This window comes from Crocuta crocuta, unplaced genomic scaffold, assembly GCF_008692635.1.
Source record: "Crocuta crocuta isolate KB4526 unplaced genomic scaffold, BGI_CrCroc_1.0 scaffold176, whole genome shotgun sequence".
NCBI lineage: Eukaryota > Metazoa > Chordata > Mammalia > Carnivora > Hyaenidae > Crocuta > Crocuta crocuta.
In genome coordinates, this window is record NW_027531905.1 from 5,758,516 (window position 1) to 5,778,044 (window position 19,529).

Consider the following 19,529-nt stretch of genomic DNA (forward strand, 5'->3'; position numbering starts at 1 on the left):
ATTGAGATTTTTTTGCTTTGTTTTCTTGATCTTTTTCAGCACCTTCATTGATATTTAGTATTAAGTAGACAAGACATTCCTCAAAGCTACTACCCAAGTGTCATTCTGAGAAAGACTCTTGATCTTACATTTTAAATGGTGACTTTATTTTTTTTAAAGTTTTTAAAATTTATTTATTTTGAGAGACAGAGAGAGAGTGAACTGGGGAGGGGCAGAGAGAGGGAGAGAGTCAGAATCCCAAGCAGATTCTGCACTGCCATCACAGAGCCCGACACGAGGCTCAAACCCATGATCCGCAAGATCGTGACCTGAACTGAGACCAAGAGTTGACTGCTTAAGCGACTGAGCCACCCAGGCGCCCCTTAAACGGAGACTTTAAGTGGTTATGTGTTATAGACACTAACATATTCATAGTGAAATAGTTAAAGTCGAGTGAACAACTCATTATTTTAAAAAAAATACCTTACAAGTTTGCTGTTTTGCAAATTATGAACTAGTTATTTCAGTACAACGCAGGCATCCTTTTGAGACTGTGTCATCAGGTGGGAGTCAGGAGGTATGGATTCTAGCCAGCTGGAAATATGTGGATCAACACTCAGCATATCTAAAACTCATCAGCCTCCCTGGGCTGACCCCTAACCCTCATGATACTCATGCATCAGCCCTCATATCTGACATATATATCTGGTATATGGCTCCTGTTTTGCTTGATTTTCTTGTCTTGTGTATACAGCATGTGGAGCATGATCTCAGATCATTGTTAAGACTTTCCTTTGGTCTAACTTTAAAAACAGTTATTGGTTAATGGCAGATTTTGTGGTGGGCAAAATGATAACTCTTTTGAAGGCTTCCCCAGAGGATGTGAGATTGTCAGCTCTCACTTATTCAAAGGTGTCAATTGTTCTAATATAAACAAAAGCCATAAACATGGCATTTTAGCTCGTGTCTCCTGCAGCTAGAATTTAAGGTAATGTTCTAAATTGTAATATTTAGTAATGGCTTCTTTGTGAAGCTTTTTAAATACTGAGTTTAGTTAAGGATACCATAGTGAACTGAATTAAAGATCATTGGTCTTGGTAATGTGCTTTTAATAGCAATTTAAAACTGGTTTTGTTTTGTTTTGTTTTTTAGCTTAATCCTGATTATCGAGACGCTCAAAATGAAGGAAAAAATGTGGTGAGTGGAATTGTTTTCTCCCCAACAAATTCCAAAACTATTGTGCATGTTTTATATGAACAAATTGAAAAGTTAATAGAAAATTTGAAGACTAGGGCTTCTGAGAGATTCTCTAACTAGAGCCTGTGGATCACAGATAATAAGTAAAGGATGATACACTGATGTTATAAATAGATGTCTGGTAATAGGTATTTAGGGAGATTTCTAGCCACTTGGAGACTATTTATGATAGAGCACTGAAGGCCATGGGCATCTGGGAGATATGGTGGGTCTAGGTTTAGTTTTCAGAAGTGCATGGAAATTAGGAAAGACAAAGTGAATTATGGTATGATAGGAAAAGACGACAATGGGACAATCCTCTCTGACTGAAAATGATTTGGGCTCTATTTATGGGGAGAAATTAAGGTATCAACCAACTGATTTTTCTTATATTCTATAGCATGCTTCTCGAAAAACATATCAATCTTTTTTGAAAGCCAGTTTTCATTAAGATATTTATTATTATTCAGCCTGCTTTTTCATCCCCGTTGTTAAGAAGACGACTCTACGATGACAGTAGGACTTAATTGAATAGAAAATTCTGAAATTCAGGACAATTCGATGTGATGCAGATAAAACCTGGTTGATAGGCTGGATAGAAATGCATATCTATATAGCCGTGTATATTTTTAGCAATTTAGCTAGATACTTTGATGTAAAACGACACCGTGTATAATTTAATTTTCTTAGGAATTTGGCAATCTCTTTTGGAATGGCTAAGAATTATTACTGCATCATTCAGAATTCTACATTTTTTGACAGAACGAGTTGCAATGTTTAATTGAAATGACTACTGTCTTTGTGCTGGCTCTCAGCTTTACGTTTTATGAGGATATTGATATGGGGGAGATGAATCAAATCAGAATTTCTGGACCTGAATCAATCCTGTTTGACTTCTTTCTCCATCTGACTATCAGGTTTACAACAGAAATAAAGCTGAAGTATCAGGTTATTGGCCCAATGAGAGCGTCAATTTGTGTCAAAATGTCCTTAAACATAGAAGTAGGCTTTTAAATCGGTTGGGTCCTTCATTTGTAATTCAGTTTTATCCCCCTATGTGGACTCCTTTCTCCTTGGTTTTCACATGCTAGTCCAGGATTGTTGGGTTCTGATTTCCCCGTGATTTAGAAAAACGTCATCCATAACCATGTTTCAAAGCTGAGTCTTTGGTTCTTACTATGTGCTGGTCAATGGTCTCTTGCCAAAGACTGCCAAGAACACACCTGCTCTTGAACAAATGGGGTTAATTGCACATTGCACTTATATCCGGGGGAACTGTAGGGCCTTGCAGAGAGTGCTAGAAAAAACCTATGATAGGATTTGAGCTTGTACAAGATGATTTTGGGGAGGATTTAAAGAAGTGGGGCTTACTGTGGATAAGAATGCTGGCAGGAAGAGGAAGTCTCTTAACACATTTTATGTATCGGGAGGGCAGATGAGAGCCAGGCTAATGGTGTGAGTGCTAAAGCAGCAACACTCATTTTGGCTAGGGGAGAGGGATAGTAAATCGTATTTATGGCCTGTACAACATTGACATTTTGTCAGTGTTCAGATATGATTATGGGGCAGTGTCGTTTTGTCTTGATCCATCCTGGGCATGGAGCAGCCTTGTCTGATGTTGGTGTTCTTTGAAATCGTTCATGTTCACAGGAGGACACCGTGGTCTGTCTGTGAGAGTCAGGGTGCCTTTGGCAACACCGAGCTTGCCTGATCACACCAGGCCAATGGGTGGATGTCAGGAGTTGCCTTTCTCTTTCTCAAGGTCTTTTTTTTTTTTTTTTTTTATGAGATTCTATGTGACTTCTTTAGCTAAGGGAGTTCTATTTCTAGCACCACCACTAACCTGTATGGCCTTGGATGTGTAAGATAGCCTTCCTGAAACTCTGTTTCCCACCTGACTAATGAGATGAGGATGTTTACCCTACATACGTCATCTTTGGGCCATGAGGTTAAAATTCAATCAGATAAAGGGAAACTCTTTGAATAAAAGATATTCGTAGGCTCAAAACGTACGTTGTTTCGATTAAAAGGGCATCACATCAAAGCTTCGAATTGTGCAATTGAATTACATCTCTTTGCTTATCTCCTTTCAGCTCCATGCTATTCAGTGATGCTTCTGATGCTTCTGGGTGAGCTGAGTGGGAGAGAGAGAGTATGAGAGCTAGGGTATGAAAGTTTATGGAGCAGCACAGAAAATATAAGTAATGAATCCATGGCAAAGTTTGCTGCTTGTGTCCATCAAGCTTTCAGTTAGACTTCATAGATTTTTTTCCTTCTATCTTCTGAAATATCCGTTCTTCATTCACCTCTGAAGGTGAGAAAGAGCACCTTTCTGTGAAGCACTTGTTACTAGCAGTACTTCAATTGCATATGACACAGGTGGATCTGCTTTGCCGTGGAAGTTTATGACTGGATGTCATCTGCCATCTCAGAGAGATGTCCAACTGGAGACATTTGATTTCATCTTTTTTTCTATCCTTAATCCCTAGCTTTAAAGTAAATAAAACTGAAAATATGGAACACTAAAGCTAACAATATGGCTTCTCATTTTATAGGCCATTTGCCACCCAGCAATAATTATATTTCTGTCTAAAAAAGAAAACAAAGGAGCAGTTAGAGCTTAGCCTGTGAAAAATGAAATCAATTTCCCCAAACAGAATGCTATCTCACCTCAGATCTGGGTTCCAGTAACGCTGAGTTCACTGTGACCATGCTAATCATTTTCTTTCCAAATTTTCCCTTATGTTGTCTATTTAATAGCCAGTTAATATTTTTTCCTGTAATTTAGAAACCTTTATCAAAATGTTGCCTTCCATTTTTGAAGTTTCAAAGGTTAATGCACGGTGCCACTGAAATGAGGCGGTGTGTGTCAGAGCTCCCATTAAGATCCAAATTGCTGTATTTATTCTACAAAGGAGCCTATTATTTCCAATCTTACAAATGTACAGCATCCACAGGGACCCTGTAAACATTGGAACTGTGTCAAGCCCAGCTGGGAACCTGACAGTCATTAGTTTCTTCTCCTTGAAAGGCTGCATCTTTGCGAATGGCTCTTTGAAGGGGAGTTTTTTGGAGTAATACCACCCATTTTCACATTACCATATTGATGTGGAACGTGATCTGATTTTTCAAGGGAGTGTCTTTTGTTGATGCTGAGGGTTCTCAATTTCAGCAATATTGATACATTGGCCCAGGAAATTCTTTGTTGGGGGGAAGGCTGTCCTTTACACTGTAGGATGTTTAGCAGATCTGTTCTCAGTTTCAGCAATATTGATATATTGGCCCAGAAAATTCTTTGTTGGGGGCACTTGTCCTTTACGCTGTAGGATATTTAGCAGATCTGTGGACTCAGTGCATTAGAGGCCAGTAATGGTCTCCCCTGCCCCCAGCTGTGGGAACTAAAGGTGCTTCTGGAAATAGCCCCCATTGCGGTCTGGAAAATGACCCCCGCTGCGGTCCAAACTCTCTGCCTGTTGAGAACCACGTCTTTGTGCATAGACACATGTAAATAGCAGTGTTCTAGAAACCGTGATACTCGGCTGAAATGTTATTTGAAAATTCTGTCTCATAGACTTTTTTTTGGAGGGCTTGGGGGACCAGATTATGAACAAGGACCGCACATTTCCTTGAGTTTTTACTCTATATTCATCAGTGGTCTGATGATAAAGAAAAGGAAGAAAAAAGAGTCCTCAGAGGAAACAGTTTAAGAGTAACAGATTTTTAAGGAGCCATGGAAGAGAAGAAGTGTCTGCAGCTTTAAATGGCAGGGTTGTGTCTGTTACATAAAGTCAGCAGAGAGAGCCCTGGAAGGTCTGACCGAAAACACAGAAGGCTGCGCATCATTATGCTGCTTCGGCTGTGGCCGCACACAGGTCTGCAGCAGCCCTGCAAATGCATGCGTTATTTCTTACACAACGTCTCTGGCTCCTGAAACAACAGAATTGCAACGTGATGTCTCTGCTCAGAATTCGATGACTCACAAATGAGTCAACAGAGAAGGTGTTACAGGAGGCTACCTGCTGTGTCTCCACTGGCAGCCCCAGCAGAGGCGGGAGAAGCCTGGCGAACCATTAGTTTACTTGGCTGGCTCCTCATAAGGGCATTTTCGACTTGGATAACCCGAGAGTCTGTGTGCCTTTTCTTCCAAGTAAAAATGCTAGTTTTATAAGAGCCCAGCAGACTAGGTTAACATCCCGAGGCTCTGCGTTCCCTAAATTGAGAATATTTTGGAAAGCTAGCTGATGTTAAATCTAACATCTATCTAAGCTGTGTTGTACCTTGCGTGTATTTTCGTGATGCAAGAGGGAGGGCATTGCGCTTCTGTAATTCTGTATAGGGAACTAGTGACTTTGTGTCTTTTTCTTACTTAAAAAAGATGTGGGTTTATAACAAAAGCTACAGGCACACAATTTTGAACAGAACTGCGTTCATATTATAGAAATAAAATATTGATTTTTCTTATAGATTGAAAGCTGATCCATACATTTAAGAGATTTCGCACCTATAACTCATTATTCATATTTTATTTTGTACAGATTTTGAGGGGAGGTCTTGAGCTGTTTATGAAGGAGAGTTTGTTAAACAAATTAACAGGGTGCAAGAGATTAAAAGCAGAATGTATAGCACTGCTTTAAAAACTGCTTTAGATGTTAGTTCTTTTCACACATGAACCATTGTTATGCTACTTATAAATGGAGTTTATTCATGAAAGCTTCCCGCCCCCCACCCCAGGAACCTAAGCAAATTATTTAGGGGTATAGTTGTACATTCCACTTATACTATCTAGTTACAATTAAACAATGGGTCTTAAATAGTGTGAGTAATGCAGAGTGACCTCTTTTAATTAGCCCTAATAAGCAAGATTTTTCTATTTATAAGAGTGTCAAAATGGAAAGGTCCCTGACTACTCTTGTTCGGAGCCCACAGGGAGGTATACTAAAGGGGAGGGGGTAGGAGGGCAGTCTAGAAACCTGGATCTGCTTTCTTTTTGTAAGTCTTGAAAATAAATTTTATGAACATTTCAAAAGGGGAATATATGCACTAGGATTGACTTATATTAAATGAGCTCACAAGTGACTGATGTATAAACCCAATGTCAACTTTCAGTTGCTAAGTAGATAAATATAAATCATTTGGCCAGTTATTGCATTTTCTTTGAAGGAAAATCTATAGCAAAAGCCTAGTTATAATTGGAAGATTCGTTTGTAGGAGGCTCAGGAAATTAGAGGACACATATTCTTTTTAGGGATGTGGTATTCCTCCAAAAAGACAGTAATATGAAATTTTTGCATTTGTACTAGTAGTGATGAGAGAAACTGTCAGATTTAGTTCATCAAATCTCTGCTTATTTAGGTTACATGTTCATCTTGGATTAATGAAGACTTTCTTCAAACATGGTTCAATAGAATTAAATTTTATTTTCCTTAATTAAAGTCATATTTTAGTTGTGTCTTTATAGTAAAACACATAAACCACTTGGTCCACTTGTTCTCCAATCCCCTTGCCTACATATTCAAAAAATCCTTTGGGTTATTTCTACAGTTGACTGATCTTGTCCGTTATTTCTGTGTATTTATGTGAAGTGGCGGCCTTCTCTCACGTGTATTAATTACCGTTCATTATGTTGGTGGTTTTGTCCTTTGGCTGTCATAGCATTATGGAGTCTAGAAAAAAGCTCTTCTGTGATATTTCTTTGTGCCTGTAATGCTCCTGGTCTGTTTCTCCCCAAGTTTGCATCTTATGAGGACATAATTAAGACAAACTTCCTTTTCCTTCTTTTCGAATTAACCACTTCTTGTGTCACCGTTACATTCCAGGGAAAGCTGCTTCTTTGCCACCCGTATCTTAGTGCAACACCTGGCTTTTTGTGTTGAGCTGCACTGCAGTCATCAACGAAACAGCGTACTGCTGGCTTCCTCCTTCCTTCCCTCCCTCTCTCCCTCCCTTCCTCCTTTCCTTCCTTTCCTTTGTCTTCTCCCTCTCTTTCCCCTTCTCTTCCTTCTTCCTTTTCCCTCTCTCTCCCCTTTCCACAACTTTATTGAGATATAATTCACATACTATAAAGCTCTCCTATTTAAAAATATAAATCAGTGTTTTTTTTTAATACATTCACAGAGCTCCAAAACAATAGCCACTATCTAATTGTATAACATTTTTATTATCTGCAAAAGAAATCCTGTATCCATTAGCAGTTGCTTCCCTCCCTCAGGCCCTGGTAGCCATGAATCTACTCTCTATGGATTTGCCTATTCTGGATGTTTCATATACTGGCTCATACAATATATGGCCTTTTGTGTCTGACTTCTTTCACTTAGCATAATGTTTTCAAGGTTCATGCATGTTGTAGCATATCTGTACTCCATTCTTTTTTATGACCAAATAATATTCCATTGTGTGCACATGCCACATTTTGTTTATCCATTCATCATGTGATGGGCTTTTGATTGTTTACGCATCTTGACTTTTATAAATGCTGCTGTGAACATTCATGGACAGGTTTTGGTGTGGAAATATGTTTTTGTTTTTCTTGGATAGGTACCTACAATTAGAATTGTTGGCCCTTTATTTAACCTTCTGATGAACTGCCAAACTCTTCTTAAATGGCCACACCATTTTATGTGCCCCGAGCATTATATGTACTGTTAACAATTTTTCCACATTCTCACTAACACTAGCTATTGTCTATCTCCTTGATTATAGCCATCCTAGTGCATTTTACTAATTAGTAATGATGTTGGGCATCTTTTTAGAAATCTTTTTAAATGTTTTTATTTTATTTTTGAGAGAGAGAGAGACAGAGCATGAGTAGGGGAGGGGCAGAGAGAGAGAAGAAGACACAGAATCTGAAGCAGGCTCCAGGCTGTGGGCACAGAGCCTGATGTAGGGCTCGAACTCACAGACCGTGAGATCATGACCTGAGATAAAGTCAGACACCTAAGTGGCTGAGCCATCCAGGCACTCCGATGTTGAGCATCTTTGCATGTACTTACTAGCATTGGAATATCTTCTATGGAGAAAGGCCTATTCAAAACTCTTGCTCAATTTTTAATTGGGTTGTCTTTTTTTTTTAAATTAATGTTTGTTTATTTTGAGAGGGAGAGTGAGTGAGCCAGGGAGGGGCAGAGAGAGAGGGCAAGAGAGTCCCAAGCAGGCTCTTCGCTGTCATTGCAGAGCCCTATGTGGGGCTTGATCTCACAGCCTGTGAGATCATGACTTGAGCTGAAATCAAGAGTTCGATGCTTAACCAGCTGAGCCACCCAGGTGCCCCTAATTGGGTCAACTTTTTATTCTTGAACTGTAACTGTTCTTTATGTTCTTTATATATCCTAGATATGATCCCCTATCAGCTATATGACTTATAAATATTTTCTCTCATCCTGTTTTTTTTTTTTTTTTAAGCAGACACTATTTTTAAGAGCAGTTTTTGGTTCATAGCAAAATTCAGTGGAAAGTACACGTTCCCATATACCCCCTGCCACCACACAACCACAGCCTTCTCCGCAGTCAACATTTGGCACCTGAGTGGTACATTTGTTACACTGATTAACCTACTTTAATATGTTATTAACACTCGAGGTCCATAGTTTACCTTAAGGTTCACTCTTAGTCTTGAACATTCTATGAGTTTTGATAAAAGGAGCCACCATTTGACATGTACCCACTATGTATACATATATCCACATCTGTCAGACAGGATAGTTCCACTGCCCTAAAAATCCTGTGTACCCTGCCTTTTCATTCCTTTCTCCCCCCTAGTCCCTGGAAGCTTTTGGTCTTTTTATTGTCTCCGTAGTTTTGCCTTTTTTGGGGATGTCATGTGGTTGGAATCATACAGTAGGTAGCCTTTTCAGATTGGCTTCTTGACTTGGCAAGATGCATTTAAGGTTCCATCATGTCTTTGTGGCTTGATAGCTCATCTCTTTTTAGCGCTGAATAATATTCCACTGTTGGGATGTCCCACAGTTTGTTTATCCTTTTGCCTAGTTATAATGCACAGTAAGTTTTAAGTATGCTTCTTTTCTGATCAATAAACATAGTTTATGCTCACTGATTAGAAACAACTATTATGGGGGTCAAACTATCTGGGGAGAGTCTGCCACACCCCTGCCTTCATTTAACTCGGAATTGTGGTCTCCGTGGAGGACATGTAAGTTAAAAATGACAGGAGCTAGCAGGTGCTTCTGGGCTATGTGAGATTTAGCAGCTAACAGCCCCGCTCCTGCTTAGGAGCCCTGGTGATTCCTCTGCCCTATTCACATTCAGTGGGGCCACCAATTTGCACACCATTTACAGAAGACGTCAGAATGGAACCACAAGGGAAATGATGTTCACAGTCTTGGGATGGAACTTCAAGTGAGTGTTTTGGAAGGATCAGGTGTCATATCTCATTGTCCTAGTGGCCATTAAATAACTGCTTGTCATTGGGCACGGCCTGCTTTGATTTGCCTTTGGTGCACCCTTTCTCTTCTCCACTTTCGTTCAACTTCCTGTGATGGGACAGCCATACTCTCTTTCTCTTCTAGTCTCATTTTAGAATTTGTTTTTTTTTGATACATATACATAATTATAATATGTATGTAAGCACCAAGCTTATACTACATTTGTTCTATCACATTTTGTTTTTTTATAGCTCCTCCTCTTTTTTTTTTTTTTAGTTTTTTTTTTTAATGTTTATTTTTGAGAGAGAGAGAGACAGAGTGCAAGCAGGGGAGGGACAGAGAGAGAGACAAGAGAAAGAGAGGGAGACACAGAATCTGAAGTAGGCTCTAGGCTCTGCGTTATCAGGACAGATACACAAACCAGGAAATCATGACCTGTGCCAAAGTCAGAGGCTTAACTGACTGAGCCACCCAGGCGCCCCTTGTGCCTCTTATTTTTCCACAGGGATTGAAACTTGGTTGACATATAAATATATAATTACCATTCTTGTGCGGCTGCCTGCTTAAAGGAGGGTGTACTAGAAATGTTGACTGAGTTTCACATCATTATGAAGTCTTCTGCTTGTGAAGATCCCCATTTATTTCACCTGATATGCCATTATAGTATGTGTTTGGGTTTAATGGAACCGGCTGATGAACTGAATGGGAATATTGCTATTGATTCCTTTTCTCTTCAGGATAATGTCCCAGTTATGTTTCAGACATTAGTCAGGAACTCTGAAACACTACCATGTTGACTCTTTAATTTAGGAAATCTAGATGATTCAACATACTCTTTCTTCTCTGTTTTAAATGTGGAATGGTCGAAATGACTCTGGAAATAGGTTAAGACAACATAAGGGAACACAACTGTTCCCTATGACTGTTAGTGCTTTGATTATTTGCCCAGATCAAGCCTTCCCTCCAGGAATGTATGACTTATCACTATTGGTAATACTTACCTCTAAGATTATGAGACCTGGCCTGCTTTTCGGATGACGTAAAACAGACATCTCTATAATCCCGTGAAGAAATACTGTACAAATTTAAATCTCACCTCCTGATTCATTGAAGGGTTTAGGAAGAAACCTGATAAAAATAAATAACTTTGTACCTCTTCCACAGAGAGATGGAGAGCTTCCAGCTTCAAAGAAGAAACGCCAGGCAGGGGAGAAGATCATGTACACTTTAGTCTCCGTACCCCATGGAAATGACATTGCATCCCTCTTTGAACTGGATGCCACAACTCTTCAGAGAGCTGACTGCCTGGTCCCAAGGTAAAAAATAAAACAAAGTAAAATAAATATATATGGTTAAATAATAACATTTCTCTGAGTAATTGTAGTGGTAGGTAAGGAATTAAAATATAATGTTAATGGAATTTTTGTGATATCAATGGAGTAAGTGTAAGTGAACTAATGTGTAAAAATCATACTTCTTTTGTGAGAAGATTAACACAGTTTGTTTTATTCTCATAAATAATTAAAGTGTTCAGGACCAAAGAAACTCTGAAAAATTCATAAGAATTATTTATTCTTATTACTTTATGGCCTTTGGTTTCGAACATGAAAAATAATCTAGGGGCATTTCTGTTAATACTTATATTATTTATTTCTATTATGTCAAATTTCAGATTTCTTTCATTCATTCATCTGTTCGTTCATTTCTTTAGTCATTCAGTTAACAAACCTTTTCTGAACTTAAGACATTGCCCTTGACACTGGGAAGTGGACAGTGAACAAACTGGTTATATACTTAATTTCAAATGAGGGATAGAGGCAATAGAAAAATTAACATTCAGTATCAGGGCAGGTAATCAAACTGCTTTGAAAAAAAAATTGCAGAGAGTCGTATTAGGTATTAGTGTTTAGAAATGGCCTCTCTGACTTAGAACATTTGAGAAAAGATCTGAATGATTTGAAGGATCAAGCCCTCTCTATCAGGAATGTTTCAAGCAGTAGGAACATGAAATGGAAAAATCTTGAAATTTCCTGGGTGTGCTGAAGGAGTAGGTAGAAAACCAATGGGACCTAAGTGAGTGAGAGGTGGGGAAGTGGAATTGGTAATGAGGTAGCCAGAATGTAAGGTAAGAGAATGTCTTACATTCTTTTTTTTAAAAGTATCCTTTTTAAAAATGTTTATTCATATTTTGATAGAGACAGAGAGACAGAGCACAAGTTGGGGAGGGGCAGAGAGAGACGGAGACACAGAAACTGAAGCAGGCTCCAGTCTCTGAGCTGTTAGCATGGAGCCCGACACGGGGCTCGAACTCTTGTGCTGTGAGATCATAACCTGAGCTGAAGTTGGACACATAACCAATTCAGCCACCCAGGAGCCTCTGTGCCATTTTAGAGTTTTGAAACTCAGTCTCTATTGCACCTTCCTTTATGAATGAGCAGCACCATGATGCTGAGTGAACCTCTCTTTCCTGGAGGACATTGGCATTTTATTTGGTTCTTTCTTATTGGTCTTAATGCTTTTTGCCTCGTGTTGTAGGATTTATTTATGGCTTACAGTTCCTACTTAACTCTCAGAAGCTTGGAGGCAGAGAACTTAGCACAGTGCTTTTGTCTGAACAGATCTTTTGCACATATTTGTTAAAGAAATGATACTAATGAAAGGTTCACTGAGATAATAATATTTGAGTTGTTTGAAGTTCTAGCTGTCCTTTCTCAGTATTCCCTCACCGTTCATACACAGTTGATTCTTGTTTTATCCTGGTACACTGAAATAGCAAGTACTGAACCATTTCTCCTGGAAGATAGGCAGGGTTAGGTTCCTGTGAGCCTCCGGTCACAATATTTTCATCAGTCACATCAGTTACACACATAACCTTGTGCTGTGTGTATTTTTGTTTAAAGACACCTTATTTAACATCTGTTGATTCATTAACATCAAACTAACAGTCATCAGCACTATCTCTCATGCCCGAATGAAGCTTATCTAACATAAGTATTTTGAGGCACATCGCAGCCTTGTTCTTAGGAACACTGGACAGCACTCCGGCACTATGCTTGGGACCCGTTTAAACAGCAAACTCATCAGCAAAATGCGCAGAAATCTGGAAAAACATGGCACTGAATAGATCTTGAAACAGACGCTTGTTTATAGTCGGAGCACAAACGAGAAGGCAGAGTATTGCCTTGGTCAGCCTCACTGGGAACATGCACAGTGGGGACTCAAATTTTTTACCATTCTGTTCATGTCCAGGAATGATGGCACAAGTGACTGTTGATTTTGGGGTTACAAATCCTTTTTCGTGAATTCACAAGCACAGAATCTGCAAATAATGAAGATTGGCTGTATATACTTTTACACACAAATGATGATGCTACAGAAACTACGATCAGATAGCTGTGTTAACTGACATGGTTACTCAGTCAGTGGTCCTCAAATCAGCATTGCCTGGAGAGGCTGCTAACATATTCCTTGTTGGCCCTACTTTTGGAGTTTCTGATTCGGTGAATGGGGATGAAGCCTCAGACTTTGTATTTCTAACAAGTTCCCAGGTGATGCTATTCCTGCTGGTCCAGGAAACACACTTTGAGACCCACCGGTCCAGGTAGTAATACCACATGCTTTGAAATAGTCTTTGGTTCAGAGCCTTTTCCTTAAACCAGACTGATCTAAACTTGAGTCAACTAGTCTTTAATATATTCGTTCATATCATGTATGAAACTGCTAAATATGTTAATATATAAGTGTGCCAGTTTTTTTTGAATGTTTTTATTTTTTTAAATTTATTTCTAGGAGAGAGAGAGACAGCGTGAGCAGGGGAGGGCCAGAGAGAGAGGGAGTGACAGACTCTGAAACAGGCTCCAGGCTCTGAGCTGGCAGTCAGCACAGAGCCCAACGCGGGGCTCGAACCCACAAACCGCGAGATCATGACCCAAGTGAAAGTCGGATGCTTAACCGACTAAGCTACCCAGGCGCCCCATAAGTCTGCTAATTTTTAATAATCTGTTTTTTGTATTCTTTTGCTTGTAGGAACTCATATGTTCGGTTAAGGCATTTATGTACCAACACATGGGTCACAAGCACCAGTATCCCCATAGACACAGATGAAGAGAGACCTGTTATGTTAAAGGTAAATGTTGTTGAGAATTGTTTGATTATTTTTGAAGTTTATTTATTTTGAGAGAGACAGAGACAGTGTGAGCAGGGGAGGGGCAGAGAGAAAGGAAAGAGAGAGAGAATCCCAAGCAGGCTCTGTGCTGCCAGCCCAGAGCCCAACGCAGGCTCGAACCCATAAAGCCGTGAGATCATGATCTGAGCCGAAGCCAACAGTCGGGTGCTTACCCGACTGAGCCACCCAGATACCCCGTGAGAATTGTTTAATTATTAGACAGATGTTGTGTGATTGGAATCAGGGGTGATTGACATGTTCCTTACCATCTGTCTTTCCCAATATTAGAGATTGTTACAAGTAATCTCCTCAAGTGTTCATTTTGCCAGTTGCTTAGGAAGCTGAACTAAGTGGCTTGTCTGCAGTGGGGCTGTGATTCAGAAGGATGCTATCACAGATACCAAAAGTGTGGGAGCAGCATGGAGAAAGGGGAGAAGATCCCAGGAGCACATTCTCTCTGTTCTGTTGACACTGAAGCAAAGGACAAGTGTGCAAGGATGTGTTTCTAGTGGGCTTTGGGAACAAGGCAGGAAATGGGTGTGGAAAATCTGTGTGTCCCCACAGTCTTTCAGAGTGGATGACGCATATGAGAATTACTGTATTTGGATTATCTATTCCTGTCTTATATTTCTTTTTTTTTTCTTAAATATTTATTTACATTAGAGAGGGGATGAGAGTGGCAGAAGGAGAGGGAGAGAGAAACCAGGTAGGCGCCATGCTCAGCATGGAGCCCAATGCAGGATTCTATCTCATGGCCTTGAGATCGTGAGCTGAGCAGAAATTCAGAGTCAGATGCGTAACCAGCTGAGCCACCCAGCTTAGATTTCTTAAACAATATTAAGATGTGTTCATACCAGAAAAATATTGTGTGTTTAAAAAAACAACAACTAATCTTGGTGGAAAAAACACATTTCAGATTGGAACGTGCCAAACAAAAGAAGATAAGGAAGCATTTGCCATTGTGTCTGTCCCGCTGTCTGAGGTCCGAGACTTAGACTTTGCCAATGATGCAAATAAAGTGCTGGCGACCACAGTTAAAAAGCTGGAAAATGGCACAATAACTCAGAATGAAAGGAGGTTAGTAATTTTGTTAAATGGCTCTTAAGTCATCAAGAGTCAGCTGCTGACTCTTGTGGTAAGCCTCAAGTGAATGAATGGCTCTAAGGGGACATTTAGAATGGTCTCCCTAGTGGCGCACCTGCTTCTGAATGAGTGGATCATGGTGAGCGAATGAAAATGGGGACTTTAAAATCTGGTGGAATATTCACGTTTTCCATTTTAGCTGGGCTTGGAGTTGTTGTTTTGCTCGCTGATCTTTCCTTTTAAATGTTTCATAGAAGACATTTAATACTTTTGCTGCGCTTCGTTTAATGTTTGGATTTAAGAGTTCTAAAAGTCCTAAAAGAAGTTTTATGTTTTTCTGTTCTTATTCATGCAAGACATATTGGTGTGTTCAGGTAACATGAGATAAATATACCAGAAAAGAGTCTGCAAGGTGTAGCACTCTGCCCTTATAACTCCCGCAGAGAAACTGGATCCTTGATTCTTTAGCTCTGGTTCTGGAAATGGTTGGGAAAGAGAATGATCCTGATGGCTCCCAAGTATATCATTCCTATTTTGTGTTGGTACTGTAAATATATTTTATATACGCCTTCAGACAGTCCTGAGATGGACATTATTCTCAGTTTACATAAGTGGGGGATTTGATCATGTGTGGTTTTGTTTTTAATGTTTTATTTCTGCAAGAGAGAGGGAGTGTGGGGGAGGGTCAGAGAGAGAGCACTGAGATCAGCAAGCCCATTGTGGGGTTTGAAGTCACGAATTGTGGGATCATGACCTGAGCTGAAGTTGGAGGTTCAACCTACTGAGCCATCCAGATGCCCCCAATCATGTGCGGTTTTCAAGTCTCTGTGTTTTCGGTGCACCAGAACACAGCATTCTTTTTATTTCCCCTTGATGATCTGCTACATGCCTTTACATTTGAACAAGAGAAATCTGTTTACCAATTTCGCAGGCGTTCATACATTGCAGCTCTCATCACAGCTGGTGAGGTGATAATTGGTATAAACACTTCAGAAAATAGTTTGACAGTAATTCGCAAAGTTGAAGAAATCACTCCTCATATAAGCAGAAGCATGTGGCATTTGTTCTTCTGTGATTGGCTCATTTCAAGTAGCATAACATCTTCCAGGTTGACCCAGGTTGTCACATGTGGCAAGATTTTCTTCTTTTTTAAAGCTGAATGATAGTCCATTATATGTATAAAATAGCATTTTCTTTATATATTCATCCATCAATGGACATCTAAATTGTTTCCATGTCTTGGCTATTGTTAATAATCCTGCAAAAGAGTCCAACTCAAGAGAGTAGAATGGTGGTCGCCAGGGCATGGGGGGTGGGGGGATGAAGAGTTCTTGTTTAACAGTTGTAAATTTTCATTTATCCAAGATGATCTGTTGTACAACATTGTGCCTATGGTTAACAATTCTGTATTGTGCACTTAAACATTTGCTAAGAGTGAAGATCCTGTGAGTGTTCTCACCACACATATGAACACATACTCACAAAGAAGCAAACACTCGTGACTCACCAATTCTTCTCCCAGCTTGAACGTTCTTGAACATCTGTCCCAAAGCAGCTCCTAACTATACATGTGCACCAGGACACATGTTTAAGGATGTTCAGCCTTATTATAAATAACCCCAAACTTAAAACCATCAAGTATTAATCACCGGTTGAATAGATGAATACAATTGTGGTAAATTCATGCAATGGACATAGTATAGCAATGGAAATAGATGAACTACATCTATGGGTGACTACGTGGATAAATCCTGTAAACTTTAGATGGAGCAAGAACTAGACACAAATACATTCACCGTGATACTATTTGTAAAGTTCAAAGGGAACAAAACAAAATTCTATTTCTTTGGAGTGCTTAAGCAATTAGAGGAACTATGAAGAAATTCTAAGAAATAATTGTCTCAGAAATCAGGATGGTGTTCCCCTTAGGGAGGTGGGATTCAAGGAGGCTCCTGCAGTGCTCCATTTCCTGCTCTGGGTGATACTCTCTGGGATCGCCTTAGAAGTATTCCATAAGTAAACACTTATGTTTTGTGAACTTTTGGATGAATATCTTATAACACAAAGGAACAAGAATCCAACTTGCTTCTTCCCACCCCATCACTAGAAAAACGTCACAAATATGCAAATGGAATAGCTGTTTCTCAGCTTACTTTCTGTTCTTACCTCTGTTTTTTCCCTAACAAACATGAATTTGAAAATAAACTATTGTATATGCAATTGAACCTTGAACCTTGTTGGAGAAAATAAATAAAGGCCAGAAGCAGAAATAACTGTTCTACTCTTTTGGACTACAGAAAACTAAAGATCTGAGCTGGATTATGACATGTAATGGAATCCAGTGTGCAGATAGCACTTTTTAATATTCTATTTTTAATGTTTATTTTTGAGAGAGAGAGAGAGAGAGAGAGAGGGAGAGAGAGAGAGAGAAAGAAAGCAGGAGAGGGGCAGAGAGAGAGGGAGACACAGAATCCGAAACAGGCTCGCGGCCCTGAGCTATCAGTATAGAGCATGATGCCGGGCTTGAACTCACAAACCTGAGCTGAAGTCGGAAGCTTAACTGACTGAGCCACCCAGGTGTCCCCAGATAGCACTTTTTATTTTCCTGTTATTTATCTATCAGTGCTTCCTTTTGACATATCCATTTCTTTGTCAGTCTCACATATTCAGTAATTTACTCAGGCTCACTTAAGAAGTCTCCCTTGCTAAAAGTAAGGTGTTCCTTGAAGAAGTGGGCAAGTAAAGGTTAGGTGTGAACCCTCTCTCATTGCTGGTTGTAACCTGGAGCAAACCACTCTTCGGTTTCTGCCAGAGAGAATCTTAACCTCTCATGATTCAGAGGATGGTGCTGGACCAGGACCGACCAGGGATCAGGGAGCATGGATTTTTATTTTTCCTGCCTCTTTCCCCACTGTTTTAGAGTGAGAAACATCAGAGCAAAGAGAAATATGCTTGAGAAATATGAAGTTGCAATTATTGATCTTAATTTAGCAATTTTAGAGAAGTCATCTCCCATCAAAATTCATTCAAAGCTGCCTGTCAGTACAATGGAACTTATTGGCATAGTTGAGTGTATTTATATTATTTTCTCTGTTTTAGAATTCAATATAAAATTCTATCTGAAAATACCTCACAACTCTGACTTTTTTCTCTCTGGAGAATGAAGTTATTATTAGATCTTCTTTTACTCAAAACCAGAAAGAATGATACAAGGTCAAAGGGAAGGCGTTAGAATATTGCAGATCTAGCTGAAAATGCCTGTGTTGTTTGAATTCTCTCATGGCCCCCCCCTTTGCTTGCCCCAGGAATGGGCTCTGGAGGCACATGCTCCTGTGTTAATGGCGCAAGATCCTCAATCTCAGATATTTTTCAGTGTAATTTCTGATCTTATTGTGCATAGTTGCACCGACAAAATAGAGTCTTGGAACATGGTGGGGGGCGGGAGAGGAGTGAAAATGGAGGCGAGGTTAACTGCTGTTCAGTTAGTGATGCATAAACCAGAATGTCTGCACCATGTTTTACTTTCGAGGGTATAGAAAAGATGTGGGCTTCCTCAGCAGCATTTATAGTTTAGAGATGTAATTAATTCATGTTTGCTGAGCTCCTGGTACGTGTCCAGGCACTGGGCCATGCAGCACACACGTGCACTGATAATGTGGTCGTGAACAGCACAGGCGATGGCCATGCCTTCACGCTGTTTACTAGTTTGAGGTTGGTGCCAATTCCCCATGATAGAAACCCAGGATCTAGAATAGAGGTCACCCCACATGGAATCACCAGATCAGATACCCTTGGGTTTTGGTTTGTTTCTTCGTTTCGGATCAGCTACCTTTGTCATTCAAAGTTAACGTCTTCCTTAGCCACAACCTTTTTTCCTTAAATTTTATTTGCCTGATAGTACTATTGCTACACTAGCTGCCTTTTGGTTGGTTATTTCTCTGATGCCTCTTTTTGAATATCAGTTTATTTCAGATTTCCTGGTCGTTTTGTTTTAGTGATATGTCTTGTGAGCAGCGGAGAGCTCGATTTTAAAAATCTAATCTGATCCCTTCCTTTTCACCCTCTGCTTGTGCAGTTTCTTCTTTCAGCCCTCAGATCCATTTCTTGGGTGTGCAGAGTGATTAGATATTTATGTAGCTGTGTTCAGGCATGAGATAAGCCCAGAGTCCCCTACCACTCTACCATCTTAACTCCTCACCTAATTTGATCCCTTTTGTCTGGAGCCTCCATCTTCCCGTACTTCGCCAAAAAGACCGACATGAAGGGAAAGAGTTGAGGCACTGCTGTATGTTCTCTAGGCCTTTTAGAAAACATGGAGCGCTTCCTTCGGCCACATAGATGAGAATCTGCAAGAAAGACGATATTGTGAACATCAAGGGAATGGGCACGTTTCAGAAAGGAGCGCCCCACAGACGTTACCATGGCAAAACGGGAAGAGTCTCCATTGTTACCCAGCACGCTGTTGGCACTGCTGCTGTAAACACACAAGTTAAGGGCAAGATTCTTGCCGAGGGAATTAATGTACATCCAATAGAAGCACATCCTGCTCCACCCAGAGAAAACACACTTTGTAAGAAGCACTGGGCAAGAGTCTGAACTGCTGGAAGCCATTCCCGATGAATCCATGGCATTAAGACTTAAAACAAGTCTTAAACTAAGTCTTAAGACTAAAAATAATTACAAAAACG

General features: G+C 39.9%; 1 protein-coding gene across 3 annotated transcripts in view; it reads left to right on the forward strand.

Annotated features, from left to right (window-relative positions):
- ITPR2 (inositol 1,4,5-trisphosphate receptor type 2) overlaps positions 1-19,529 on the forward strand; it is a 490,032-nt gene that overhangs the window by 124,432 nt on the left and 346,071 nt on the right. For all 3 annotated transcript variants that reach the window (XM_077774582.1, XM_077774583.1, XM_077774584.1), the window contains exons 10-13: positions 1,132-1,176; positions 10,758-10,909; positions 13,620-13,719; positions 14,675-14,835. In XM_077774582.1, the coding sequence (XP_077630708.1) occupies positions 1,132-1,176; positions 10,758-10,909; positions 13,620-13,719; positions 14,675-14,835 (458 nt within the window). The remainder of the gene's footprint in view (positions 1-1,131; positions 1,177-10,757; positions 10,910-13,619; positions 13,720-14,674; positions 14,836-19,529) is intronic.